The 27,552-nt window shown below is 36.9% G+C and overlaps 1 protein-coding gene across 6 annotated transcripts in view; it reads right to left on the reverse strand.

The window, feature by feature from the left end:
* Window positions 1-27,552, reverse strand: part of LOC131677909 (uncharacterized) — a 401,698-nt gene that overhangs the window by 137,903 nt on the left and 236,243 nt on the right. For all 6 annotated transcript variants that reach the window (XM_058958001.1, XM_058958002.1, XM_058958003.1 and 3 more), the window contains one exon: window positions 10,392-10,498. In XM_058958001.1, coding sequence (XP_058813984.1) covers window positions 10,392-10,498 — 107 coding nt within the window. The remainder of the gene's footprint in view (window positions 1-10,391; window positions 10,499-27,552) is intronic.

The raw sequence follows: 27,552 nt of genomic DNA on the forward strand, positions 1-27,552 counted from the left end.
ACGCACCCTCGGGGCAAAATGCACTCCTTCCTTATGTCGAAAATTAGTGAAAATTTAGAGAAAAGGGTAACACCAGCCGGAAGTCCGCCATAGTAAACATACATTGTCAAAGTTTGATAACCGCATATCAATAGCAGCCCGAGAAATAAGCAAAAAACAATAACGAGCTCTTCTCATGTAATTATTATGGCTCGTGCAACAAGGAATTTCTGCTCTTATACATATTGTTTTACTACTATATCAGTGCATTACAGTTCTATTTTTACCGTTGTTCTGTTGCTTTATATATGAAACATCTACTAAATAATTCACTTCTTTGTAAGTTTATATCTTTGCTTCATCGGGGGCAAGGGTATATTCTTTGCTCTTGTTGATTTTTTAATCTGAAAACCTAATAATTGCATAACCTAAGGCTATTTAATGGCGCACTTTTGTGAAATCTCGACAGAAAAAATTACTAGCTTGTTCACTGAGCATTCTGCCCCGCTATTGCGGTGCATTTTACCCCATTGTTGTAGTGCTTTTTGTCCCGCACGGGTGCGTATTGCCCTGCTCATTTTTCAAAAAACAATTTTTAATGATTTTGAAAAAAATGAATGTTTCTCGTGTTTTTGAATATTTTCCAAAGCCATTAGTTAAATTCCAATCATTAATTAAATTCTCCCAATTTATGTTCTATATCTGAGTTATGATCATATTTCCTTAGGGGGTGCGTTTTACTCTATCTCCCCCTATAAAGCATTGTTCGGTCTGTACTAGGAAATAATTGCAAAGTTTTGCAATTGTAATTATCAAGAGAAAGTAAACAAAGAGAGTCAATTTGAAAGAGTACTCGAGAATTGTAATCCTGCAAAATACAATGACATATTGGTCCCAGACAACTAATATTTCCAGTGTAACTCTGTGACTTCGTCAGATTTGCAAGAAAAGCAAACATAATATAGAGAGGGAAATTTTATTTCTTCCTAGTTTGTGGAGAACTCATTGCAGTCGTATTCGATAATGCTCACTTTTATTAAATATTCTAATTAAAAAATCGTTACCTGAATGATTTTTATCTTTTTCGATATAATATTAGCAATATTTTTCCTGTACAAGATGTGCCTGGAAAATTAGTACTAGCTTGTAACCCATAGGTGGATATTACCCAAAACGGATACAGGTGGGCATAGACCTGCGTGCCGCTGCGCTACGCCACCGCCGCCGAAAAGTTTTAACATGCGCCGACGCCGAACAGTAGACCGACGGCGCGCCACCGATGCAGTTTTCTCGCGCCGACAATTCGTGAACTCGAAAATTGTTGGCTCATAATTTTATCTGCAAATCTAGTAACATTGTCTATGGTCAGAATATACTACGTAAACTGATTCATGATTTATCACATCTTAATATTTATTCGGTATTAGTGTCTGTGAATTAGATCATAAAATTAAAATAGTCTTGATATTTTCTCGAAAATCATTACACGACACTCCGAATATTATTCATGAATCCATTTTTGCTTCGCGAACTGGTTATGATTAAGAGCATATAAGTCACAATTCACCATTCGTGCGCGTGAAATAGTCCAAAAATTAAAAAAAAACACTTTTATTTTCAAGTTATAGTTAATAATGTTTAAGATTTTGTGCCTGATCTTAATCTTTGCACGTAAACAATTTCGCGGAACTCAACGTATTATACATGGATTTTTTAACCGGTTCATGATATAGTTCATAAAGTAATCAATTTTTCGCATGATCTTAATATATTTTCGTAAATAATGTCAAGGAACTCAGACTATTATTCATGGATTCGAGAACTGTTTCTTGAATGTTTTTGAGTGCCACTGTGCTCTCTGGTTTTGAAATTTCTACGTGAGCTCTTGTGTATAACTACTAGCCACCAGTCTCATAGACGCAATCATTAGATACAAGGAAACTACTAGGACACGCTACCTAGTTATTCTTTTATTAAGATTCAGTGTAATGTTCGGAATAAAATGAAACTGCGCTGAGCACCAAAATACATTATATAGCCACAATGCATGTCCGTGAAAGAATTAAGAAAACTATAAGATACGTGACACTGTGTCAAAAATCCGAGCTCAAGACTAACATATCATGCTAACAGGAAAAAAATTTACGAAAATCGTTTCACATCGTTCAATTCTTTACTTTTTTAGTCGACAAAGTTAATACAAATCAGTGTATCAGCAAGTTATGAACTAGGATCCTAAAAATACTAAACATATTTAGACACAACCACCTACTAAACATTCGTGTATAACGCCACTTTTATTTTTTTTGCGTGAACTAGTATTGTGAAAACATAAAAATTATTTTCAATGCGAGGTTTTGATACAGAGCTAAATGCTTTACTTAGTTTCCGAACCCACCCGAAAACGTTACCGCCTTTTTAATCTCATGCAAACCAAAACATACAAAATGGGCCGAAAATGTGAAATGCATTCTTGTCGAAGTACCCAAGGCGGGAGTTGTTCACTATCATTTCTAAGGTTACCACACAATGCCGATCGATGAGTAAGCACATAATAGGATGTTACTAATTTAATTGATTCGGTGTATCGAATCTAGCTAGATGTATGTAATGGATTCGAATTTGTTGGTATTTGAACTAATGGAGAAATTGGCAGGGTGCAGGAGTTACGAAATCTAGAGATACGCTTGGACCATTTTCAATCAGACATGTTTAGTGATCCGTTTCAACCCAATGATATTAACTGTATATTTTGGTTTCGTCAGGATGTAGATTTATATGTTCCAGCACATCGAGCATACTTTGCACTCAATATAGAAGCACATCTTTCGTCGAAAGAAAATGTATTGCCACGGAATTGTATGCCGCCTTTACAAAAAGTAAAAGTAAACGCTAGCCTGGAAAATAAAGTAATGTGCCTACCTTGAAAGGTGTCTGTGCACAATCATTAAAAGTGACATTTCTGCGCAGTAATTTTTTTAATAACACCGCGTGTTAGGGTACCTGATGTCTGCAGGATTCAAAAAGAGCGACGGTAAAGAAGACTAAATAGAAACAAAAAACAATGAAACGGCAACAAGAATTGATTTCCTCAAACAAAACAAAAACTTTTTTATCGTTGGTTAATTACCCAAATATAGAACAATAAATAATTATGATGGGTCAAAGAAATACAGTCGTTATTCTGTATTCTTTAAATTTGTCCATTGCAATTATTATTTTATGGGAAGTCATAGTATACGACATCGACGATTTTTCTATTCCGCTCTTCAAATTTGACAATTGTAAAAATAATCCCACCTTTCATTTATTATCTTGCATTTGGCAAGCAGGGCGGGAATTGTTAGAGCTTAAGTTGAAATTTTTTTTATGATGTTGTTGCAAGAATTACATTTTGTGTAATGTGTTCAACAGATGTCGCTAGTGTACCGTGGGTGATATTGTTTTTTAGAATTTTCTTCAAGCTGTTCCGTCTTTTTGTATGTGGCTGTACGCTGCGAAGCCCATTCCAATAGAAACCTAAAATTTGGGAAAGGGATTGTACCAAGAATTTTTTTTAGTTACATAGGCGTCAACATTCGCCACGCCGACACATCGGAGCATATATCTAGCGTGGGCACACCTTTTTTCTAAGTTTGAGTGAGGTTGCAATTATTATCATTACTTTTAACAAATAAAATTATTATCGTCAAGAGTAAAAATGATTAAATTGAACATAAATTGTGCAGCAAAACTGAAGAAGTAGGGTAGCAGGGGTATTTTGGTCCGCTTTAGGAAGTTATGAGAAAAAAAGATCTGAAAAAATCAGTTTGGCTATGTAATGTGGATCAATTAATAAGGTTATATGTACGGCCTCATCCTTTTTTCGATATTTAGTGCTTTAAATAGTCAAATAAACGTAAATACATGGGAAAAAGTACAAATCGTAAAGGCACATTTTTCTTATTTTGGACCACCCAACTTTATTTTGAACCGTAAACGAAGCATATTTTGGACCATCTTTTTTTTTCTTGGAACCATGGCTGCAAACATATTTTGGACCATCCAAATTTTCACGTATTTTACTTTGTATGGCGAAGAAGTGCTTTTCTGGGAACAAAAAGTGAACTTTTTTTAAAAGCAGAGTAGATAGAGTAGTAGTTTTTCTAGAGCTAATTATGAGTATGTCGATAATATGTTTTCCTTTGGACATTGCTAACAGTTTTGGACCTTCCCAAAATAATAATTTTAATACATCTGATCGCTTTTTTCAGCCTAAAACTATTTCTTATGTATTTTATAAGCATAATAACGATATTTGCATGTTTGAAATGTATACACTTAAAAAATAATATCCTTTGGGTGTTGGCTACAACTATACCGTCTCCTAGAGATTTTACACTAGTTCCGTTAAAATGTGAAAACACGTTTAAAAAATTTCAATTCACTACTTCCTATTAATCCATTTAACTCAGAATATAACGGAAGTTGCTTTCTAGTGCGATAACTTTTGTGTTACATTAGTAATATTAAAATTTGTTATGAATTTTAAATGGAAAAAATGTACAAATTATCGTCAAGTGGTCCAAAAGACCCTTGTTATCCTATCTACCACACATTTGCAGTATACGTGGTTGATTAACTTTAATAAAACTGAGACAGCAAGCAAACCATAATCTAAGATTTTTCAGATAATGGCTTCATCAAACTTTACTAAACACCCATGACATGGAAAAACGGTGCCCTTCATCAATATGATGGATTCAAGATACAAAATATTGCAGGCATAAAATAAATCAACAAGAATCCATTTTCATTAATAAAATTAGCAACACTGTTCGGAAGATTTCGGCAGGGTGAGAAATGTGCGAAAAGAAGAATGTCGAAGGAAAAATAATAAATAATCATTGTTTACACCTTTTAAAACTATATATTTCTTAATAACAACTTCTATCTATGCTTGGAAATGTTATAAACAAGTAATGAAGAAGTTTCGTTAAATCTGCGGCAACATCTTTCCAGTGTATTATTTTGTTCATGTGCAGTACGGTGTCTAGGGAACCACAACAGAGTTGGGTTACGAAGAACACGGGGAGGCGCATACAAATTAATGGCCCAGAGAAGATCTGAACTCGAGGTGTATACATCTTTTTCTATGTCTGCATCAGCTGTCACTTTTTTGGGCAAACAAGAAGAAATGAAGAAGTAAACAAAAGCACGTGGTCCCATACTTCATTCTGATTGGTTAGTGATGTAAACATTTGCTCTTTTGTGATCCCGGACGCCATACTTATTTTTACCACGTGCTTACAAGCTTCGTTTCGATTGGTCAGTATGTTGATTACGTGCTTCGCGGTCCTGGGCCGCCATGATTAATTTCACTAGCAACAATCCAACACACTCAAACATGACGAATATGAACACCTATACTATAATGCATCTCGATCTGAACTGTCGATATAAACTGACAGCAAGTTGAAAACAAAAACTCTTTGAAGGAAGATACGGCGAGTCGCTAGGGGCAGATTGTAACGCAAAATGCATTATAAATTTCTATTTTGAAATGAATTTAATTTCGCTGATTTTTAAAAATGCATCTGTACATAGACGAGTCGCCAGAGTCTGCAGACATATATCGGCGTAAGGAGGCAATATAACTAGATCATTCCATTGAGTTTCCTGAGAGCGAATCGCACGAAATATCGCCCTATTCGGTCACTTTGAACGTCCTATTCGGTCACTTTGATCGGCATGGTATGGAGCCCACACTTGCATAGCATGTGTCCTGATCAGAAGTGTTCTTCTAGTGCGTAGAAATCATTGAAGTCCGCGGTGTTCCGCTTTAAGAAGCCCAGCATTCAGAAAACCTTAACAGTTGTCGTGGTGATATGGTCGAAAAAGCTCAATTTGCTATCGAAGAGCACTCCCTAGTCACAGATCGAATCGCAGCTTTCAATTGTTCTTCCGTGTAGGCTGTATTCATAACATAACGTATGGAAAAAGTCAAAAAGCATGATAAAGTAAGCTTACCCTATTTGTATTTGTATAAAAAAGTCCAACTGACAATTTGTCTAAATGAACTAAACTAAACTAAGTTAAACTAAACACAATTAAGCTAGTGACAATACACGACGACGAAATCGCGAAGAATTCACGACGAAGTCGAAAATTTCAGCAAACTCGTTGAAGCGACGACTCATTGCTAAAATTGGACTATTGGCAGCGTAGTTAGTGCTGCGCATTTCAGAATGCAGCAGGGCTCGTGGGCAAAGAGAACGGGTAGGCGCGTAGAGGCTGATTTGCGCTAGTAGCTCCGGATCATCATATTCAGCCAGCAGAATCTTTGACACGAAAGTAGCCTGCGCTGCATGTCTCCGATGCGTTAAAGTATTAAGTCCTAAAAGACGACAACTGTCCTCGTACGGTGGCAGGTTTAACGGATCGTTCCACGGCAATCCATGTAACGCATATCGTATGAATTTACGCTGGACTGCTTCGATCCTAAGGCTCCACGTTGCTTGATAGGGGCATCAAACGACATTTGCAAATTCCAACTGCGGGCGCACCAATGAGCAATAAACAGCCTTGAAACACAGAGGATCCCGAAATTCACTGGAAATTTTGAAAATAAATCCCAGTAATCGATTGGCTTTGTCGATGGACGCAGAGACGTGATGAGTATACGTTAGCTTTTCATCAAGAATGACTCCTAGATCCTTCACGTGGTCAACGAGTTGCAGCTGAGTTCCTGCGATGTTATAATTGAAGGTAAGCATATTTCTCGTTCGAAAATAGCTGATGACAAAACATTTTGCAACACTAAGGACCATCATGTTTCTTAGACACCAGCTATAAAATGTGTCGATAAGATGCTGTAGCGCACATCAATCGGCTTCATTTCGTATTACAAGAAAAAAATTTAACTCGTCGGCAAAAAACAGCTTTCCTCCACGCCTTAGAATGAAAACTGCATCATTCACGAACAGCGAAAAAAGCAGTGGACCCAGCGTACTACCTTGAGGAACTCCGGAAGTGTTGATAAAGGATTCTGAAACAATATCGCCAATTTGAACAACGACTTCACGGTGTACAAGGTAGGATCGAAGCCAATGGCAGAATCTAGTAGAACACCCTAGCTTATCAAGCTTTGTTATCAGTATCTCATGATTAACTCTATCAAAAGCTGCCTTTAGATCAGTGGAAATAGTATCCACCTGCAATTTCTTAGACAATTGTTCTGTGCAAAATGACGTGAAGCAGACGAGATTCGTCTCGCCCGAACGTCTGGGGAAACATCCGTGCCAAGATGTACTGATGTAGTGTCGACAAGCAGAAAATAACGCTTTGTTGATGATTGATTCAAATACTTTACTTTCGACTCCAAGCGAAGTGACTCCGCGGTAGCTCTCCATGTTGCATCTGACACCCTTCTTGAATACCGGGAACATTACTGAGCGTTTCCAATCCTCAGGAAACGTTTGCTGCTGAAGCGATAGGTTAAAAATATATGCAAGTGGTGTTACAAGTAAGTCCGAACATTTTTTCAATACAGTTGAAGGTATAGCACTGAGGCCGGGTGCATAAGATGACTTGGTTTTCAGGATTGCAGATATAACCATTTTTTTGGAGACAGTAAACACCATATCAACAGCACAAGCAGGAACGTCACGAGAAGCATTTTAGAGTTCGATTGCGGTTGGCGAGTCAGCTGAAAAAACACTTGAGAAGAATCTGGAAGTCCAGTTTCTTTTCGCTTCGTGTTGACAAATGACCAAAAGCCCTTCGGGTTTCGGCGTAGATTATTCTGGATGCGGTTTACATAGCGTTTGTACAGAAGCTTGTTGTAACAACGATACTCATTACTGGCAAAAGTGAACATGCGCTTAGAAAGAGGACACCGTCGATTTGTGTACGCACGTAGGGTTTTTGCTCGAGTACGTTTTAGCTTTCGAAGAGTGCTGTTGACCAGGGCGGCTTGCTAGGAGGCTGACATTTAGGCACTGAGGTCTCAACACAGTTCAGTAGTAGTCGCTTGTAGAGGGCAACTGCAGCATTAACACTCCTTTGGGCATGCAGTACACTCCAATTAATTTGCGACAGAGAACTGCGCAGCTTTACAAAATCAGTTTTGCGAAAGTTGAGACGGTCGACAGAAACAGTTTCTACGTACTGAACTGAGCGAATAGTGCCAATTGAGATTTCAAGCGCGGGATGAAAGTTGTCAAGTGGAACAATCACGCTGGATGCTTCATTGACGGAACATACAGGTATAATAGTTTCACTAACAAAGACGAGATCCAGAAAGCGTGACTGGTGGTTAGGAATCATGCTTACTTGACTTAGCCCGTTGAAAGCAAATCCGTCCAGTAGCAAACGACTGGCGATGTTGGTTGTCGAAGCAATCGGGTCAGGGTAAGCGTATCCGTGTCGTGACGGCACCCAAATGAGCCCTGGCTGATTGAAATCACCAAGGACAATCATCACGCCATCCGCGCCAGCTTGTGAAGAAGCGTTATTCACAGCATCAATGTGAAGTTGCATGACATTGCAGTCGAGTCGCTTTTCAGGAGGAATGTAGACAGCACCAATATATATTCATAGGGTTCTAGATAGGACTAGATCAAATCAGCTCGCGATTGTCTTCTTTAATTGTCAAGCAAACGTCCAAGCAATAGATTTAAATAGGTGAAAAAAGTCGTCGTTTCTGAGTGTGTTTGTTTCTTGCTTACCAAATTAATTATGGTGGCCGGAACAGTGGAGCGTACCCCAAACAAAACCAACCAATCGGGACTCGTAAGCAAGCGGCGAAGACATGTTTATATTTATATCACAAACTGAGAAACAGATGTTTCAAATTCGTTCAATGAAGGACTTTCGTTAGACAAACGTAGACGACGTCTAACATATGTCCATTATTGGACCCATATTAGACGATTTTGAATCAATTTTTTGAATTTCTTAGTGGACAATAATAATGAAGCACGGTACCGCGTCAGTTTGTTTTTTCCTTCACATCTTTCTGTTAAAAAAATTGCACTAATACATTGGTAAATGTTGACACCTTTCATAGTACACATTGATCGCCAACTTAGAGGAGAGGAGGAAAAGTTGTCTCTCGATTGTGATCGCCATTGTACCAAATTTCAAAGTAAATTGTGGTTAATAATGTATTAAACTACATACTAGTCAATGTATATGCGAAGAAGCATTTTATACTTTTAGTGATTCTTTAAAAAAAACCAAAACAAAACAGTCGTTCACAAATTGCAGTTTTTTTTGTTTTCTATAAAATTTACAACACTTTATTGACATTGACTGATGGTTAAAATTGCTTGTTGTCACGAAACGAAACGTATTGTCTTATCGCTCGAGGATAAGTCATGCAAATTATCATGCAAAATATTTGGTTAGTAATTACCTCTCATTAAAATTCAAGTGGTTAAATTAATTATTAATTTCCGACAGATCGTCAACTTTAACCATCTTTCTTGATAAACATGTCTTGGCAAAATAATCAATTTGTAAATTTCATTGTATTTATTTGTATTGAGGAATATAAATAAAATTTACGATAGTTCATTAGAATAAAAGAAAAAACAAACAAGTCAATTGAGCTATAACTGAGAGGAACACTAAACAAATATTTTGGATTGAGAGTGGTTTATGCAGAAATGATTGCAGCATGGCTCACTTATACGACCGCACGTTGCACCGAATTGAATTGATCATATGGAAATACATGGACTATAATTAGAAACAAAAATAAAGACTACATATACTACATTTTAACATTGTTTCAATGACTTTATTGAATTATATCATATTTCATATGCATCATCAATCCAAACATCTATTTAATGTTACACTAAGTAAATTAAAAAAAAACATTACATTCGTTCTCGATAAACATAACTACACAACTTACAGGAAGCAGTTTTTTCTTGAAATTTACTCGTGGGTAGTACTGGCTACTATAAATCTACACTACAGTTCACTATGCCTCCCACGCAAAAAAAGGTGTTAGCGAAAGTAATTTACTAAAAAATTGCAATATTTAAATATTGTTATTCGTATAGCATAGGATTGCTCAAATAGGTATATTACAGTAATGTTTCCATGTTTATCTATTGTGAAATTGCACTGAATAATATTGAGTTTGGCATGATTCTTGTTTTTGTTGTGAGTAAATCTACAATAATTTAGTTGTGTATATGGTATGACGCCTTCTTTGAATAGAGTTGATGGCAATACACAGAGATAATCTTCAAAGATAAACCTTTGTTCGGTTCTTAACCTCTTTATATGAAAAATTATAAAAAAGAATCATAATGTTATTAAATATTAAAAAGTGACGTAAAACGGACATGAAAAAAAGAGGTAAAACACTACGAAATCATAGTAGAAATTCTACTTAAAAATGCTTCGATAATCACCTCTAGGAAGTGTTGCTCCAGAGCGCGAAAACATTGAATCAATGTCCGAGCTGAGATCACGAGATATGCTGTGACGCCATGAACTTGAATTCCCTCCGTTCAGTCGGCTGAAAATATAGTTAATTGTGAATTTCATTAGTAATCAATAGCAATAGTATGCTTGACAGAACTAAAGGCAAAGCTGGCTTAGCACGCCAATGCAAATGTACTTTGTTATATCTCTCCCGATAAAAAAATAATAGAAACAATTTGTGCTGAAGGGCTCAATACCTACTTATATAAGTTGGCACGGTTTGTTAGATAGCACAACTTTATAAAAAAATCGGCATCTCTGAAACGTTGGGATAAGAAAGAATGAACTTTCCCCTTTCATTTGCAACCAACATCAACATAATCCGTCGGGGGGTCCACAGCGACATTATTTTTCGTGAAAACATACCTAGGTTTTTATATTGGAACTAGTTCACATTTCTGGCACTGGAAGCTGCTTTAGACAACACTAAGAATAAGAATATGATAGATAATTTAAAGGCCTACAACTTTGTTATCAACTTAAAATTGATCTGAAATCATCCAGAAAAGTTGTTTAAGTTTTTAACGATGTTATGTGTAAGTCAGTTTCACACGAGACCTAATAATTTGGAAAGTACTTCATGCTTATTTTTTTGCAAAAGAAGTTCGGTTAAGTTAAACAGCGCGTTTAGAGGAATTTGAGTGTTTGAATAGTCTCACGTTTCAGCCGAAAATTATAATTCCAAATTCCACCTGATATAGGGCACCATTGAAGTCATTGGAAGGAAGAGACAGACATGTGTTGACCAAACTTGTATGATATTAATGCTCTTTTTCTTTTCGCTGGGTGCTTTTCATGCAGAAATGGCCTTGTCATGCTTGCAATTCAGTCAACGATAATGTGTTCATATTTTTTTTGGTGTGTAGGTTAAGGTCATTTAAGGTTGGACAGAGAATGGGCAAAAATCGAAAACGAAAAAGCAATTTTTTCCACACCGTGTGTTAGACCTTCATAAAAATCAATCAGCTTGTGTAGAATGTTGTTACAATACTGCTGATTATTTTTTATGAAGATCTAACACACGGTGTGGAAAAAAACTGTTTTTTTGTTTGTTTTCGATTTTTGCCCGTTCTCTGTTGAACTTTAAGCCAACTATTTTTTATTCAATTCGTTTATTTGATAAGGTAAGTTTTGCGTTTGCTTAAATGTGCTAATTTCATTTTGTTTTACTTTTTAATTTACTTTAAACTAGGGGATTACATATTGATTTTTTTTAAATGAAACTAAGGAGAATTTATAGCTATCCTACACATATACACAAGGGGGTAATATAATATAAATTATTTTTGTGGTAGTAGAGTTGGGCATTTTCCATGAGATTATATAATATAGTAGTTAGAACTAGAAGAGACAGAATGAGCTAAGTGCTTCTGGAAGATATTTGGTGGAGTGGGGGAGTAGGGGTTATGCTTCTGGGTATAAGAGTAAGGGGAGGGTGAACAAAGAAGGCAGGGGAAAAAGTTATTAACTTTCAGTTTCAGGAATCGGGAGATCAACGGCATAGGTTACAGACTCGGGGTTCCTCCAGACGATTTCGTAATACGGCTAAGATGCGGATCGGAAAGACTTCGAGTTGCTCATTCGACAGAGATATTTGTTGTCACCTTGGAGTCGCATCAAACCTTCGTGGGTGTATGGTACAGGCGTAAGAGGGCACTTATGAGAATGATAGAAAAAAGTTAAATGTGTATAATAATGGTTTTTAGGAAAGTGTATACGATGTACATATAATGGAGATCACGGTTTACCAGAACATCTCGAACCGTGACGTTGGGTGTTCTTCCTCAGGCCTGGAGGGTGTCCATAAGCCGAGACCTGGCGGAACTGTACTCGGTGCACGCCCAGACTATGTGCTCGATATCGTGATAGCCGTCGCTACAAGCGCAGATACCACTATCCACGAGCCCAATACGCCGGAGATGTGCATCCAGCGTATAATGGTTTGCCATCCAAGGTTTCGTCGATAACTTGTAGCCATCTTCCTAGTTCACCATAGCTCCACGAAGTTTGCCAACTTTCGAAGGTTCTCTGATGAGTAATACTGAAAAATTCGTGGAATCAAATTGGTCTTTCATAAACGTCACAACGGGCACCCACCTTTGCTAAGGAGTCCGCCTACTCATTGCCCGGAATGGAGCAATGAGAAGGGACCCACACCAAGGTAATCTGGAAAGATTTGTCAGATAAAGCACTCAGTAGCTCCCGTATTTCCCCAAAAATACGAGGAGTGCTTTTCATGTTTCATCGAGCGAATAGCGTCAATAGAACTCAGACTATCCGAGACGATGAAGTTATGGTCTGCGGGTAATGTGTCAATGACTCCATGGCTGTGCTGAATAGCAGCTAGTTCTGCGCCGAAAACTGAAGCGGGGTCACTGAGTTTGTGGAAGGCGGTGAACTTTTGATTGAAAATACCGAAGCCAGTGGACCCTTCGAGGTTTGATCCATCAGTATCAAACATCTTAGAGCAGTCGACTAGCTCAGAATTTATTATAAAAAATGTTTGGAACCACTTGCGGGCGTATGTGGTCCGGAATCCCACAAATCTCGTCTTCCATGGATGTGTCAAAGATTAGATTCAGAAGTATTTATGAAATACACACAGCTGGGATTGTAAGAAAATGGATTAATATTCTGTGCCATGTAATCAAAGTACAGGGACATGAAATGGGTCTTAGAATTGAGCTCAACAGGCCTTTCGAATTTTCAATGATCACCGGGTTCAAGATATCGCATCGAATGAGTAATCGATATGAGAGTTCACAAAATCGATTTTTCAGCTGGAGAACGCCCGACAGGACTTCGAGACTCATCATATGGGTCGACTGCATGCACCCTAAGGCAATACGCAAACAACGATACTGAATTCTTTCGAGTTTAATGGAATGTATGTTCGCGGCGGAGCGAAAGCAGAAGCATCCGTATTCCACTACCGACAGTATCGTTGTTTGATACAACCTAATTAGGTCTCCTGGGTGAGCACCCCACCATGTTCCGGTTATTGTACGGAGAAAGTTGATCCTTTGTTGGCATTTCTGTTTCAGATACCTAATGTGGCATCCCCAAGTACCTTTCGAGTCGAACCAGACCCTAAGCTATTTTACTGTGAAGACCTGAGCGATAGTTTGACCCATTAATAGAAGCTGTAGTTGTGCTGGTTCACGCTTCCTAGAAAATACAACTAGCTCAGTTTTCTCCGTGGAGAATTCGAAACCCAGCTTAACAGCCCAAGCAGATAAATTGTCCAAGGTACTCTAAAATGGACCTTGTAGATCAACAGCTTTGGGTCCCGTAACAGAAACCACGCCGTCGTCTGCAAGTTGCCTTAACGTGCAAGAATTGTCAAGACATTCATCAATGTCGTTGACATAGAAATTGTATAACAGGGCGCTTAGACATGAGCCCTGAGGAAGGCCCATGTAGCTAAATCGTGATGTCGATAAGTCACCATGCGAAAAATGCATGTGCTTTTCCGATAACAAGTTTAGTAAAAAGTTGTTTAAAGTCGCTGAAAAACTATTCTGGCGCAGCTTCTCTGAAAGAATGTTGATAGAAACTGAATCAAGAGCGAGTTGGTATCGGAGGGATAGCACATTAATGGCTTGAAAACTATTTATGTGATAGAACTCAGAAAACTAGTTTCAACGATTTTGTATCTAGTCCTCTTGAGAATCCTCTTGGAGTGCCGCAAGGTAGTGTCTTCGGTCCTATTTTATTTATTATGTATATAAATGACATGAGGCGAGTTTTACGATTTTGTGACTTAAATTTGTTTGCTGGCGACACTGTTCTGTTCATTGCAGCTAAGGATGTAGATGAAGCCGTGGCGTATTTGAACGAAGATTTGCATTCCCTTGCTCGTTGGTTAAAATTTAAACAATTAAAGTTAAATGTTGCTAAAACTAAATACATGATTATCTCTTAGGCTAATACTAGGCTTGACGTTAACGTTGAAATAAATGGTGAGACTATTGATCGCGTTAGTGAATTAAAATATATTGGAATAATCATTGATAACAAGTTAACCTTTAAGTCTCACATCGACAATGTCATCAAAAAGATTGCTAAAAAGTATGATATATTGTATCGTCTGAAAAAAGATTTAACAATTAGTAGTAAAATTTTATTATATAAATCTATTATTTCACCACATATTGACTTCTGCCCGTCTATTTTGTTTCTTACCAATCAAACACAAATATTGAGGTTAAAGCGGTTGCAAAATAGAATCATGCGGTTTATTTCAAAATGTAACAGATACACTTACTCTAGTTTCGTACTAGATGCATTACAATGGCTCTCTGTGAAGCAAAGAATTTATTACTTGACAATGGTGTTCATTTTTAAAATTATTAATGGAATGCTGCCTCGGTATTTGTGTGATCGAATTGAAAGAGGAAGTGATGTGCATAGGTCTGATGCAAGAACACTTAACTTTTTATTTAGTAAATCACAAAACTCCTTGTTGTACAAAGGAATAAGTTTTTTTTCAATTCGATGCCTAGACATATTAAACGTGCGGCAACATTGACGGAGTTCAAAACACTATGTATTTTACACATAAAATCTGCTTTGTAGACAGATTTTTTGAATTTGGAATTTTGGAGTTATTTGAATAACTATGTAATACCACGAAGATTGTATTTTTTTCTCTTCTATTATTTGCATTTAGTCACACTAAGTAATTATATTCGTTTTTGTTTGGATTTTTGTTACTTGTTCATTAAAGTTTTTAAAAAATAATGAGATGTCTACAGAAGTCTGAGCCACGTGCGCGATAAGGAGATAGAGACTAACTTGAAATCGTACATGGTGACCAGTACTAAGAGCTCTTCGGGTTGAATCAAAGCTTTTAGAGTTTTGTTGTGATCAGGGTCTGATTTAATGATGGAGTTATGTTGGCTTTGCTCGGCAATAGAGTTAATCTCGGTTATTGCTGCGATAGTGGCAATAACGGAGTTGGTTCGTTGAGTGTGGGGCTTGGTGACTTTTTCTGATATAACAAGACATCGGGTTCAATTCCTGATCAATTCAGGGTATTCCCGGAAAGGAATATCCCTAGATTGCCTTGGGTTAGTGGTAGGCAACTTTCAATAAAGGGGCCTGGTGTGGATGATATAACTCGACTGGACTCTGCACTGCCATTAGGCTCGTCACTTCTCACTTTAGCAGGTGGTAGTACCGATGTCTTGGTCAGGCGGGAGGAGTCTTACAGAGAATTATCAGAAATGGAAGCTATTGGCTTCAATTCCCAATTCTATCAAGTGTCTTCCCGGAATGGAAATTTTCTTGTTGAACTCTGGTTGTTGATAGAACATTCGAAATATAGTTGGTATCGTTCTTTTGAAGGAAAGGCTATGTCTGCAAATTGAACCAGACCGTTTTTTTGTTAATTGGTCTTGTTTTATTTTTTGATTTTATTTTTATTTGTTTACACCAACAGGCCCCGTGGCCCCAATGGTGGTTCCTTATCTTAGTTACAAAATTTAAATTTCATGCAGTACAAAAATACAACAATACATTTCAGACAGGACAAAAATATAACACTTCTCACAGAACATTCTTGAATTTAAAAAGAAACAATAATTATTGTAAACAAACAAGATAATCAAAATCATCAGTAGTCAGTAATGTGTTGTTCAACATCCAGGTTTCCACGTCGTGTTGTTCCTGTTGATAAATTCACGATAGCGGACGTTTCGAGACCAATTCGACGCCTGCAGGGCTAGTGGCTTCCACTTCCTATCAAGCCCTATCCTGAACGACGCATAGTTAATATCATCGATAGACTTCCACCCGGGAACAAGTTTTTTGATGTCAGTTCTGTCGTTTGAATTCAGTCCGAGACACTGTTGAACTAAAGCACTCACTTCGCTTTCGGTAACATTAGGTTCTATATTCGACAGGAACAAAGAGAACTCTATATCACTTCGATGTGCATTATCAGTTGGTGAATCAATTCGACTTCTACTCTTCGATTCGTTCGGTAAATCCACAGACGAAATCGGGGTAGAATTATATATATATATATATATATATATATATATATATATATATATATATATATATATATATATATATATATATATATATATATATATATATATATATATATATATATATATATATATATATATATATATATATATATATATATATATATATATATATATATATATATATATATATATATATATATATATATATATATATATATATATATATATATATATATATATATATATATATATATATATAAACTATGCAAAGATCTTTGCTTTTGGTTGTTACTTGACAGGCGACAACTTCAATACCTGTTATCGATGGAAGGCTAATTCTGTAGCAGGAATAGCACTTTCTGAACCCCAAAAGAACTCCTCCATAAGGGATGTCTCGATCCAGGCGAATAATATTAAAATCGTGGAAATTGAGATCTATATCTGAAGTTAATTAAGTTGCACATAATGCAAATGCATCGCAACTCAAAGTATTTATTGAAATTTTGAAGGAATCGATTTTCAGGATAATACTTCTGCAATTCCACTGTAGAACAGTGATCAAATCCGTAACCTCGTTCGATGAGTTAGCCATCGAAGGTTACAATCGCTGAAAGGAGGGGCCATTTATCAGTCAACTGCTTCAAAAATGTTCTTGCTGTAAAGAGAAAAGCTAATATAAGATTTTTAATAGGATCAGTTATATTATTTTTTTTATTATCCAGTCCACTATGTCCGAGAGTTTGATAATTCCAGTGCTGTGATTATTCTCGAACTGAAACAAAGGAACACTTGGGATTTATGATGTTCCTGGAAGTGCTGGGAACTCCTTCTCTGAGCTTAATCCTCCATGACCAGGAGCTACTTGCTTCGGTTTGGTTGCAACACTTCCAATACATGTGACTTTCGCAGCCCCGTCAAGGGATACCTTCTGATCTTTACAAGGAACTTTAGGAGAGGAAATGTTCCTCCTCTTCTTATAACTTCTAGGCACCCTAGTAGATGTTCCCTCTTGTCGGTCATTAGCTTCGCCCTCGTCAGGAGGCAAGTAAGCATAGATGTTTGTTGAGGATGGTGGTGGTTCTTTAGCATTTCTGCGAAAGAACGTTCGGATCGTCTCGCAAGGGAACGTTTCAGTTTATCTCCGCGTAGTTTGTACGCGGGGCATGTCGAGATATTATGCAGATTCTCTGCACAGTAAGGTCACTTCTCAGCATTCTTACTGCACGAATCATCCACATGATTCTCACCGCATTTTCCACAGCGAGCCTTATTGCTATAATGGGTGGCTGTGTGACCCAATTGTTTACACTTAGTGCAATTCATGACCCGCGGTACGAATAGACGGACAGGCACACGAACCTTGTGTAATAGGATGTAATTCGGTACCACCGAAAGTCACCTAATAAGAGTTTGATTGGGGGTATGTTTTTGAACCATTCCCCGCAATTACTACTGAGTGCAAACGCTTGCACTCAAGTATTTTCACTGGCTGAAGTAAGCGGTCTCCAAAACGGCCAACCCCGTACTGCAGCAGATCCTTGCATGTCAAACTCTCATCGGTGACAACGCCTTCAGACTGTAATTTTACAGCTGGAATATACACATAATAGTCCTTCGTAAAGTGCTCACAGCAAGCAATATCGTTTGCCTGCTTTGAGTTAGTCAACACGACCCTGAGCCAGTGTGAGCGGACCTTTTTTTTATTTCGGTCACAGCCGAGAATCGTTCGGTCAGGTCTTTCGAAATCTGTAATAGATTCAGCGATTTGAAAGAAGACCACAAAGGGACCGGTCGAGAGCTCTGGATATTGTTTGGGTCGGGGGAGAGCCTTAGGACTCGACTCGATTTCCATTTGGCCATCCGGAGAGGAAGCCATCGACACCGTCAACGCACGAGGTCAGCACCCGCGCAGACGGGAAAAAGCCGTAAATGTGTCAAAAAAGGTAGATTTCACTTATCTGTATATTTGTTTCCCATGACGCACCAGTCCAGCTTACATAGCTGGTTATTGTTCAATCCTCACTTTGCGAACAAAAGGCTAAGGAATGCGGCCTAACGGTTAACACACGCACAAAAGAGGATAAAAGTCCAAAACCTCGAAGAGGCAGAGAATGCGCAAGATAACCTTGAACGCGGATTAGCACTATTCTTTGTCGCACGGACTGGAAACAAAACACTTGTATCTCGATCGAGCACTCGAAAACGAATGAATTACTCAAACTATTATAATTCCCTTCAAGAAGAAATGTTGGGACAAATCGTTTCTAATCGAACACGCACCACAACAGCAAACGAAATGCACTTGTTTTTTTTTAATTTGTCCAACGATTGTGAAACGATTCATTCGAAACTTTCCCTCAACGTATGTTTTGGCACTTAGATGTTACGCCCATGCCCTATAGGTTATGTATGAATTATGATCCAATGCGAAATTTCTGGATCATTTGCTGTTGTGATCCATGTTCGGAGAGTAACGCTTCCGGAATCATTTCTGAAAGTGAATTATATCAGTTGGTTTTGACGTCTTTATGCTAGATTATGCAAAATGTATTCCTTCTGAAAACAAAATATGACCGGAGTACAAGAAAAAGCTTGCAGTTATGCTTTTAGATGCATAAAAGTTTTCGAATATATCCTACAAAAACTAAATGTTCCGATTGTCTTTTCAATAAAACTGTTTATTATTCGACACTTTTCATTATATTTCAGTCTCAATACCCCGTCATTTTGACTTTGACGCGTACTCCATATTCAAAAGCAAATTTTTGAAATTCTTCAGGCGTTTGGACGAAATGATTGTCCCCTGCATTGACGAGAGACACAAAAAAAAGTTTCTCTTACTTTGGAGTGAATTCCAGAAATGAAAATATTTGATGACTATTTTTTCACTGTAAATAGTACCGCCAACTTGCCCCGTGTGCGTCACCGCCAACTAACCTCAACCGCACTTTTTATAAAAAAGGATTTAAAAAATTGCTTTTGTGTATGGATAGGTGTAATACTTATACGGATACTGAAAGCTTTTTTCACGCACTATCGAAAAATATAATCATTCGGGGAATATATTGAAAACCACCTTAAACTCCTGCACTGAATATCGTGAAGCCAGATCACAATTAGTAGATTCTTTACAAGTCCGAGGAAGACCAATCCATGTTCCTGTTAGAGACATCCTGGCGTATCGCGATCCTCTATACATGGAACTTATCTATCATTTTCTAAAAACAGCGTCTGTTAAAATTTAATTAAATTCATCTCCTCATACTCTCATCCAAGGCTAATCATTCACCAATTAAAGTGTCCTAGAATATTCAGTTTTTAAATTTAGACAATAACAGAAAAAAAGTAAATAAATGCACCCGAAAATACTAGATCATTATGAAATATAACAATGTAAGGAAAAAAGCAAACAATAAAGTGATTTCAGTGTTAGTTTTAGACAAATTACTAGTATAGTTAAAATTAGACTTAAGGATTTTTGTAACGTGCTATGTAAAAAAAGAAACTGGCGTAAAAAGCTTTTGCAAATGCCGTGTCAAATAAACGTATGGAAAAAAAAACCACCTTAAATAACACAAAATATTTAAAATTAATAAAATTTACAAAGTATGCTCAAAAACACAATATTGTCCACAGCTTCTACAAAACAAAATGTTTTACAACAAAAACACATTGGATTATGCGTTTCACATTACTTGAGATTCACAACGAGAGACAGCGCTTTATGTCTAATACAAACGGAGAAAAGGGGATTCCGCCAACTTACCCCAACCACCAACTAGCCTCGGGCTCCCCTACTAAGCGAAGAACTATTCGTTTACAAACTTACATCCACAGCTCAAATCTACTTAGGATAAGGTTGGGGAAGTTCGACCTAGTGAATGGTTTTGGCTGTAAAATGCTCATTTTACATCGGATCAAGTCGTTATATATACCAAATTGAAAGTTAGACTTCTGTATAACTCTCTATGCATAAGCTTTTATTCATATCTTGGGAAAATTTTGAGATGCAAGCGTTTTACGAAAAAGTTCTATTTTGCTGTTTTCAAAAATGGTGGGGTAAACCCGACCACGTATGTTTTTGGTTAATTAAGGACAGATAATACCCAAATTTAATGGTTTTTCAATGATAAATCAATGAATGTTATGTTATTGAATGGTAATAAAAGGAAATGGAACTCAATGTCAAGCTCGGAATGTCAAAATCACGAGCAGCAGCACTTAAAGATATTCCCATTTGCATCGCAGCAACTGCTCGATGAGTACTATATTCATCACGTTTCTGTGTCTTTCGTTTGTAACTATTGTGCTAAAAAACCTATTTTAATCCACCTAGCGGTGCAATTGTGCCTTTCTCAATCATGAATCACGAGAATGTGTGCGTTGTTTAAATTCATTAAAAGCTTTTAAATGCATATATTACATTTTATTATTATACATCACATGACAACTATATACAGGAAAATAAATCATTATTCGAGTTCTAAAATTTTGAAAAAGAAAAAACAGACACGGTAATATTGAACTGAAAAAAAGGAGCGAAATCGGCAAAGTCCAAAAAAGTCGATTTTTATAAAAAAAAAAATTTTCGAGATAACATAAAATATCGACGTTTCATGCATTTTAAAGATGTTTGGCATCAAAAATACGAATTCGATTTCTGAAATTTCATGAGGTCCCCCCTTTGAAAAAAAATTTGAGTTCCGGCTTATATGGGAATTTCATATGTGACCGGACGATTTAGTCTATATTTCCGGACCCATATAAGCGATCCGTACGAAATTTTATAGACAGCTATGGGGATATTATAGCTATTATTTGGGAAAAGTTTGTGAAAATCGGCCTAACCATGTCCGGGAAACTGATGTGAGTTCGTAAATTTTGAAAGATGGCCGCTTTTCCCGGGCACTTCCGGAACCGTCTATGGTGGTCAATGTAGTCAACGAAAGTTTGGTTGGCCGTCGGTGACCTAGAACAGCAAATTTAAGTCGTTTGAGAGACATTTTAGCGAAATTTTTACCTTTTTGCTTTCATCGGAGTATCGGTTTGAATCACAATTTGCTATGTGATCGCACGCCACAACCTGTAACTCCGGAACCGGAAGTCGGATCGGGATGAAATTAGATAGCCATTTACGGGGACGCAATACCTTTCATTTGAGGCCAAGTTTAGTCGAATCGGTCTAGCCATCTCCGAGAAACCGATGTGACTGTTATTCTGAATTTAGATACTTCCGCCGGGGCTTCCGGAACCGATGATGGTGGCCAATGTGGTCAAATAGACTTTAAACGGATGTTAGTGACCTAATACTACAAATCGAAGCAGTTGTGGTCATATTTTGGAAAAATGTTCACCTTTATACATTCATTGCAGAATTTATTAAAATAGACATTTTCTGCGTGTTCGTACTCATCACCCTGTAATTCCGGAACCGGAAGAAATTAGAATTAGAAATTCAATAGCAGCCTATGGGAACCTTTCATTTGAGACTAAGTTTGTCAAAATCGGTTCAGCCATCTCTGAGAAAAATGAGTGACATTTTTGGTCACATACACACACACATACGCACATACACACACATACATACATACACACATACATACACACACAGACATTTGCCGAACTCGACGAACTGAATCGAATGGTATATGTCACTCGGCCCTCCGGGCCTCCGTTAAAATGTCGGTTTTCAGAGCAATTGCAATACCTTTCTATTGAGAAAGGCAAAAATAATAAAAATGCATTTTAATTTCATAAATAAACAATTTCATAGCAAAAAAAGCGGTCGGATTTACACCACTATTTAGAGGTCGGATTTGCCCCGCCGCGTCATTTTTCATAATGACGCAATTGAAAAAAAAAATATGAAATTTTTTTTTAGCCAAATTCATCTAGGCACTTTGTAGGACTTTAAAAAAAGAATCCACTTAGGGGAATTATGGTTAAAACCGACAGCTTAAGCTTAACACTTTCTCTAAGTTGTCTAATTTTAATGCACAATTCTTCTTCAGAAACTTCTTAACAAGACTTAATTTTTTCAGCGCTTCGAAAAATTTATTTCATTAAAAATTATTGATTGTAAAACTTGGAAAACAAAGTGACTTTTTGTAGGCACTGCGGGTAAAACCGACACCCTATAGGGGTAAGATCGAAACCCCCTTTAATTTATTTTATCTCCACTTTATTAAAATATTAATCTTTATTAAAAATTAGATATATGCGTGATTAATAAAGTGTGAGTATATATGATGCAAATATGTGCTTTTTATTGCTTCATCATGTAGTGAGGGGAAGAAAGTTCGAAAGCGTAGTAAATAAGAGTATTTTATGCTATAGGATTATTTATTGATATGAGTATTTCCAAATAATCCTTGCGCACATCATTGCAACCTCTACACACACACTTCTTAGTAAAACTATCTTTTTCAGATTTGATTTTTCGGACTCTGATCATCAACGATCTATTGGGGTATACATAATATCATTGTCTCATTGTGATAAAGCTCGTCTATGACCAAACCAAGAGAACACTAGAAATTTGGTTTGATGAGCTTTTTGCAGAAATAGCAAAAGCTTCGATAGAATCAGATAAGCAAAAATTCCAATTTTTGATTTTTAAAGAGACTTATAAGAAATAAACACAATAAAAGTATTTCTGTGAAATTCAGCTATTACTATAGTGTGCTAATAGTGTAATTGAAGTGTCACAAAGATCCCCAGCCTTTTGTATCAGAATATATTGGCTAAAATGGCACGTTCCCCGTATGTAGTCAGGGATTTGTGCCTTTTGTAATGAATCGCAAGTAAACACAACCATCTTAACAGTGTGTCGGTTTTACCCTAACCAAATGGTGTCGGTTTTACCCCAACAGCGCACATTTTTTTATAAAAGCAATTAAAAATATTGAATTTCTCAAACTCGTCTTCAATGCACCTAGTTGATCATAGGAAAGGCCGATAATAATAGGTACTGAAAAATGGGGTGATTTGAAAAGCTTTTGTTCGGTTAAAACCTTAAAATCTACCAACGAAATTTTACATCCAGACGAGTATGAACGCTGCTGTCGCATGTTTTGTTTATTTTTATGACATTCGGCGCACTAACGTAAATCCAATTTTTCTTCAAATGCTCTACATAAACGTACTAATAAAAATGTATCATTATGAAATGAATAAAAATTTGATTTCTAGGAAAAGTTGTGGGGTGTCGGTTTTACCCACAGTGTCGGTTTTTCTCACAATTCCCCTACCTTTTTTATGCAATCACTTTAACAATCAGAAATATCGTGTAGTCAATTATGCATATAAATCAAATCAAATGTTGTAAAAACACACATGTTGTCGTTTGAGCATCTTAATGTAGACTAATAAAATGCTGTCATGCCACCATTATGATTATTTTCGATGCTCTACACAACAACACTGGTATTAGTTTTCGTAGTGCTTCCGATGTTCGGTAACAGAGGGGGTCGGGTTTACCTACACGTTCAAATTTGCCCCACTTTACCATACTAGGAAATAAGTAATAAGTGGAATATTATAATACAAATAAACGATTATTGGGATTGATAAAATTGGATTATTTCTTGTCGCTGCAGCGTAATATTACATTTGCTTATTGGAACTGAGAGGATGCCGGACAAGCAGTTCAAGACAAGATCCAATAAAAAGTGGGAGCCCGTAAGTTGGCTGCCAAAACAAAGGGTATCGCCGCCATTATCAATACCTTTTCTGTTAACACCAATGCAGCAGCCAACAGCATGCAACCTGAACGAGTACTTGCACCCTCTTTCAATGCCGACACAAATGTTTCTGTACTTAACACGGGAGCAAGAAGCGTTAGAAAATGAAGCCAGCTCGGCTTCGCGAGTGCCATCGTCATAAATAAAGTGTGACCACTCGAAATTATCACTGCTCACTGTGCGATGAACGGAACCATATCAGAATGACTTTTGCGACAGCACGAGCAATCTGAAGATATAGGGTGATGAGCCTATTTTGGCACCATTATGGAGAGGGTCGCACTATTTTTTGAACAACTTAAAAAGAAGCCATATTACCTATAACCTTTTTCAGAATAAAGTATCAGTGTACTGTTTCTTAAACATCTGTATAATGCTTATTTGGCAGAATTGTCTCAATTTTCAGCATAAATGAAAATAAATGTTCTATTCTGTGCATCTATTCCCACCTGAACGTTCCAATTATCGCCTCATGGGTGTGCCGATTTCCACCTCATCGAAAAACAATCTAGTTGAAACGCAATGCCTCATATTTCATTTGCGTCGATTCTAACTAGGTATCCAGATCATGGACGCCAACGCGTGATTTGTAAAACGAATTATTCTGCTTTTTTCAGCCGATCAAAACAAACGTAAACATTACGCACACGAAAGAAACTCATCAGCTGTTAGTAGAAGAGCGCCCAGAACTGCGCATGCAGGAAATAACCATGCGAAAGTTAACAACTGGAATATAAAATTCACATCACACATTACTTCCTCCCGATCCAAATTGTATGTGCAGATGAAAATAAAATATCTGCAATCAACAATTAGTTGAATAACTTGAAATAATTGATTACTTATACCTGAAATTGCATAACATTATGTTTTCAAGTTCATGTTTTGGTTTGGCCGCACTGGTGATTCTTTTCTGTATGATGGATGCAAAAAGTTGGTTTTGATTGTGGTAGTATATCAGTAAAACATGCCAATAATAGGAACCCCCGTATTTAGTTTTATCCTATTATAACACTAGGCCTATTCTAGTGTTTGACGAGTGCTTTTAAAGTGAAATAATCGTAAAAAGGTTCTCCAGCTAAAATAAAGGTATGTATCCGTGCAATATTTAATATATTTGTGCCGAAATAACGAGATATGAGGCGGTAAATGCTGGCTCGAAAGTGTTTATTTTGCTAAGCGCCGTTGCGTCCTGTTTCGGTTCACTACGCGAGTGAGGCGGATCAGCAGATATTTCAATAAGGTGATTTTGTTTTAATTAAAAGTTGGATTTAGTGGATAGTTCTGAATACGTATGTGCACAACAAATAAAGAATATAACTTGAGCTTTTTTGCACACCTGTTTTAGCCAAATCGATATTGTCATTATCTCATATGCTTGGTTCGAAACCAAGGGGTACGAAATAGGGTCACAATAGGCTCTACTGCCATAATAGGCACATCACCCTAGTATTTGTACGATCGAACAATACCCTAACCAGATCGAGCACCTCTACTAGCAAAAATCGATCAAGAAGTGCGAAACGGGTAACAAAAAATTTAATTCGATAACAATAACTTCCGGTCCATCCACTTCTTCAATCCCCGGTGGGAATCCCGAGAGCATTGTCAATATACTTCAAGCAAAAACCAGCGGTGCGCTTCTGCGGTTCGTTCTCGTAGCTTCAAACGGGCCGTCGAAAACAGTGTACGCATGCGTATTCATCGAAGACGGCTCTGAGCTGACCCTTCTAGAACAAAGAATGGTAGATAAATTAGAAGTTTCTGAACAGATAGCTCCATTGTGCCCAAAAACGTGGAGGTACGAAGATAGTGGAGTGTACGTCCCAGAAGGTCAGTCTGAAGATTGCTGGTGCATCGAACCAATCGAGGAAATATGCGTTGTCGGATGCCCGCACCGTCAACAAACTAGAACTGCGACCACAAACGATGATCATGTCGGAATTGCAGAAAGGGTTCCGGCATCATCCCACCGAGATGTATCGTAACACTGCTTCATGAATACTAATCGGTGTCAACCACCCCAAGCTTGGTCACATAACGAAGAGCCGTGAAAGAAAAAAAAAAACAAAAATGTCGGTTGCGATCAAGACATGCTTAGGATAGTGTGTTTACGGATATGTCGCACATACTTCATTCAGCACCAGTGTCGTCAACCACCATATGATCAAGACTTCTGTCTGTCACGTTACATTTTTACGCGTATTTCATAAGATAAGTCGAAACGAAAAAACCAGATTCTATCACAACTGCACATTATTAAGGTCACTAAACCGCACGTTTTTTTTTTCTACAGAAAGTTTTTTTTTCTATCATGAACCGTTTTCACTTTATTGTCATTTTGATACGTCTGTCACGTTACACAATTTTCGCAGTTAGTTTGGAGGTTACCCGACTAAATTGAAAAAGTCTGTTCCGTTGCCTCCAAATTTGAATGAACACAGTTTTGATTTGAAGCTTGGAAAATAAGGAAGAGTTTGAAATATAGCTTTCCTGAATCAAAACTTTGTTTTCGATTTTATGGAGTATTCTCAATGATCTGTCACGTTATATCCAGAATCTGTCACGTTACAGTTCAGTTCTGCATTTTCATTGAAGCAAAGATATCAAGACAGTCGTACACAAATCATCCTTGAGCTAAGAACTGAGTATTAACCGGAAATTTCATGTTTATTTGGAAAACCATATTGGTTTTGATGAACAAACGTGAATAGCTTTTGAAAAGGTCGTAATTTCACGAAGTAACATATTGTCGAAAGAAAATCCAAAATAACTTGAAAACATCTGCATTTTGAAGGACAATTTTTCACGACCATTTAGAATTGAAAAACTATTTTGAAATACATTCTAAAACTAAATTATATAAGGAATAAAAATTAAATAAAAATTAAAAATTAAAAGAATTTTTGAAATATGTTAAAACTATTTATTGTTATTTTCTTTACAATGCAATTATATTTCAAACTTTGCAATTAAATTTTAAACGGGTTTAGGTTTTTTGCGTTTGGTATATGTGATTAATTTATTAAAAGGGCGTATTTTCACCACTAGATATATTTGTTGAAAAAAAAAATCAAAATGTTTCGGTAAATTTTTCTTAAGAACATTCTGATTCGAAATGATATTTAGTATTAATATTGTATAAGAAAATTATATCTATGACTGGCAAATACTAAGAAATTTAGAAGAATACTTGAAGTTAAAAATACTTTCTTACTAATAACTTCCTAATAGTGCAATTACAAAATACTTAGTCTCTCTTATAGATGAAACGTAAAAGGTTTCATCGGAATCAAAGATGGTCACCACTCTTCACGTAATTGAATCAAAATTATTGGAATTGCTTT

Source organism: Topomyia yanbarensis, chromosome 1, assembly GCF_030247195.1.
Source record: "Topomyia yanbarensis strain Yona2022 chromosome 1, ASM3024719v1, whole genome shotgun sequence".
Classification (NCBI taxonomy): Eukaryota; Metazoa; Arthropoda; class Insecta; order Diptera; family Culicidae; genus Topomyia; species Topomyia yanbarensis.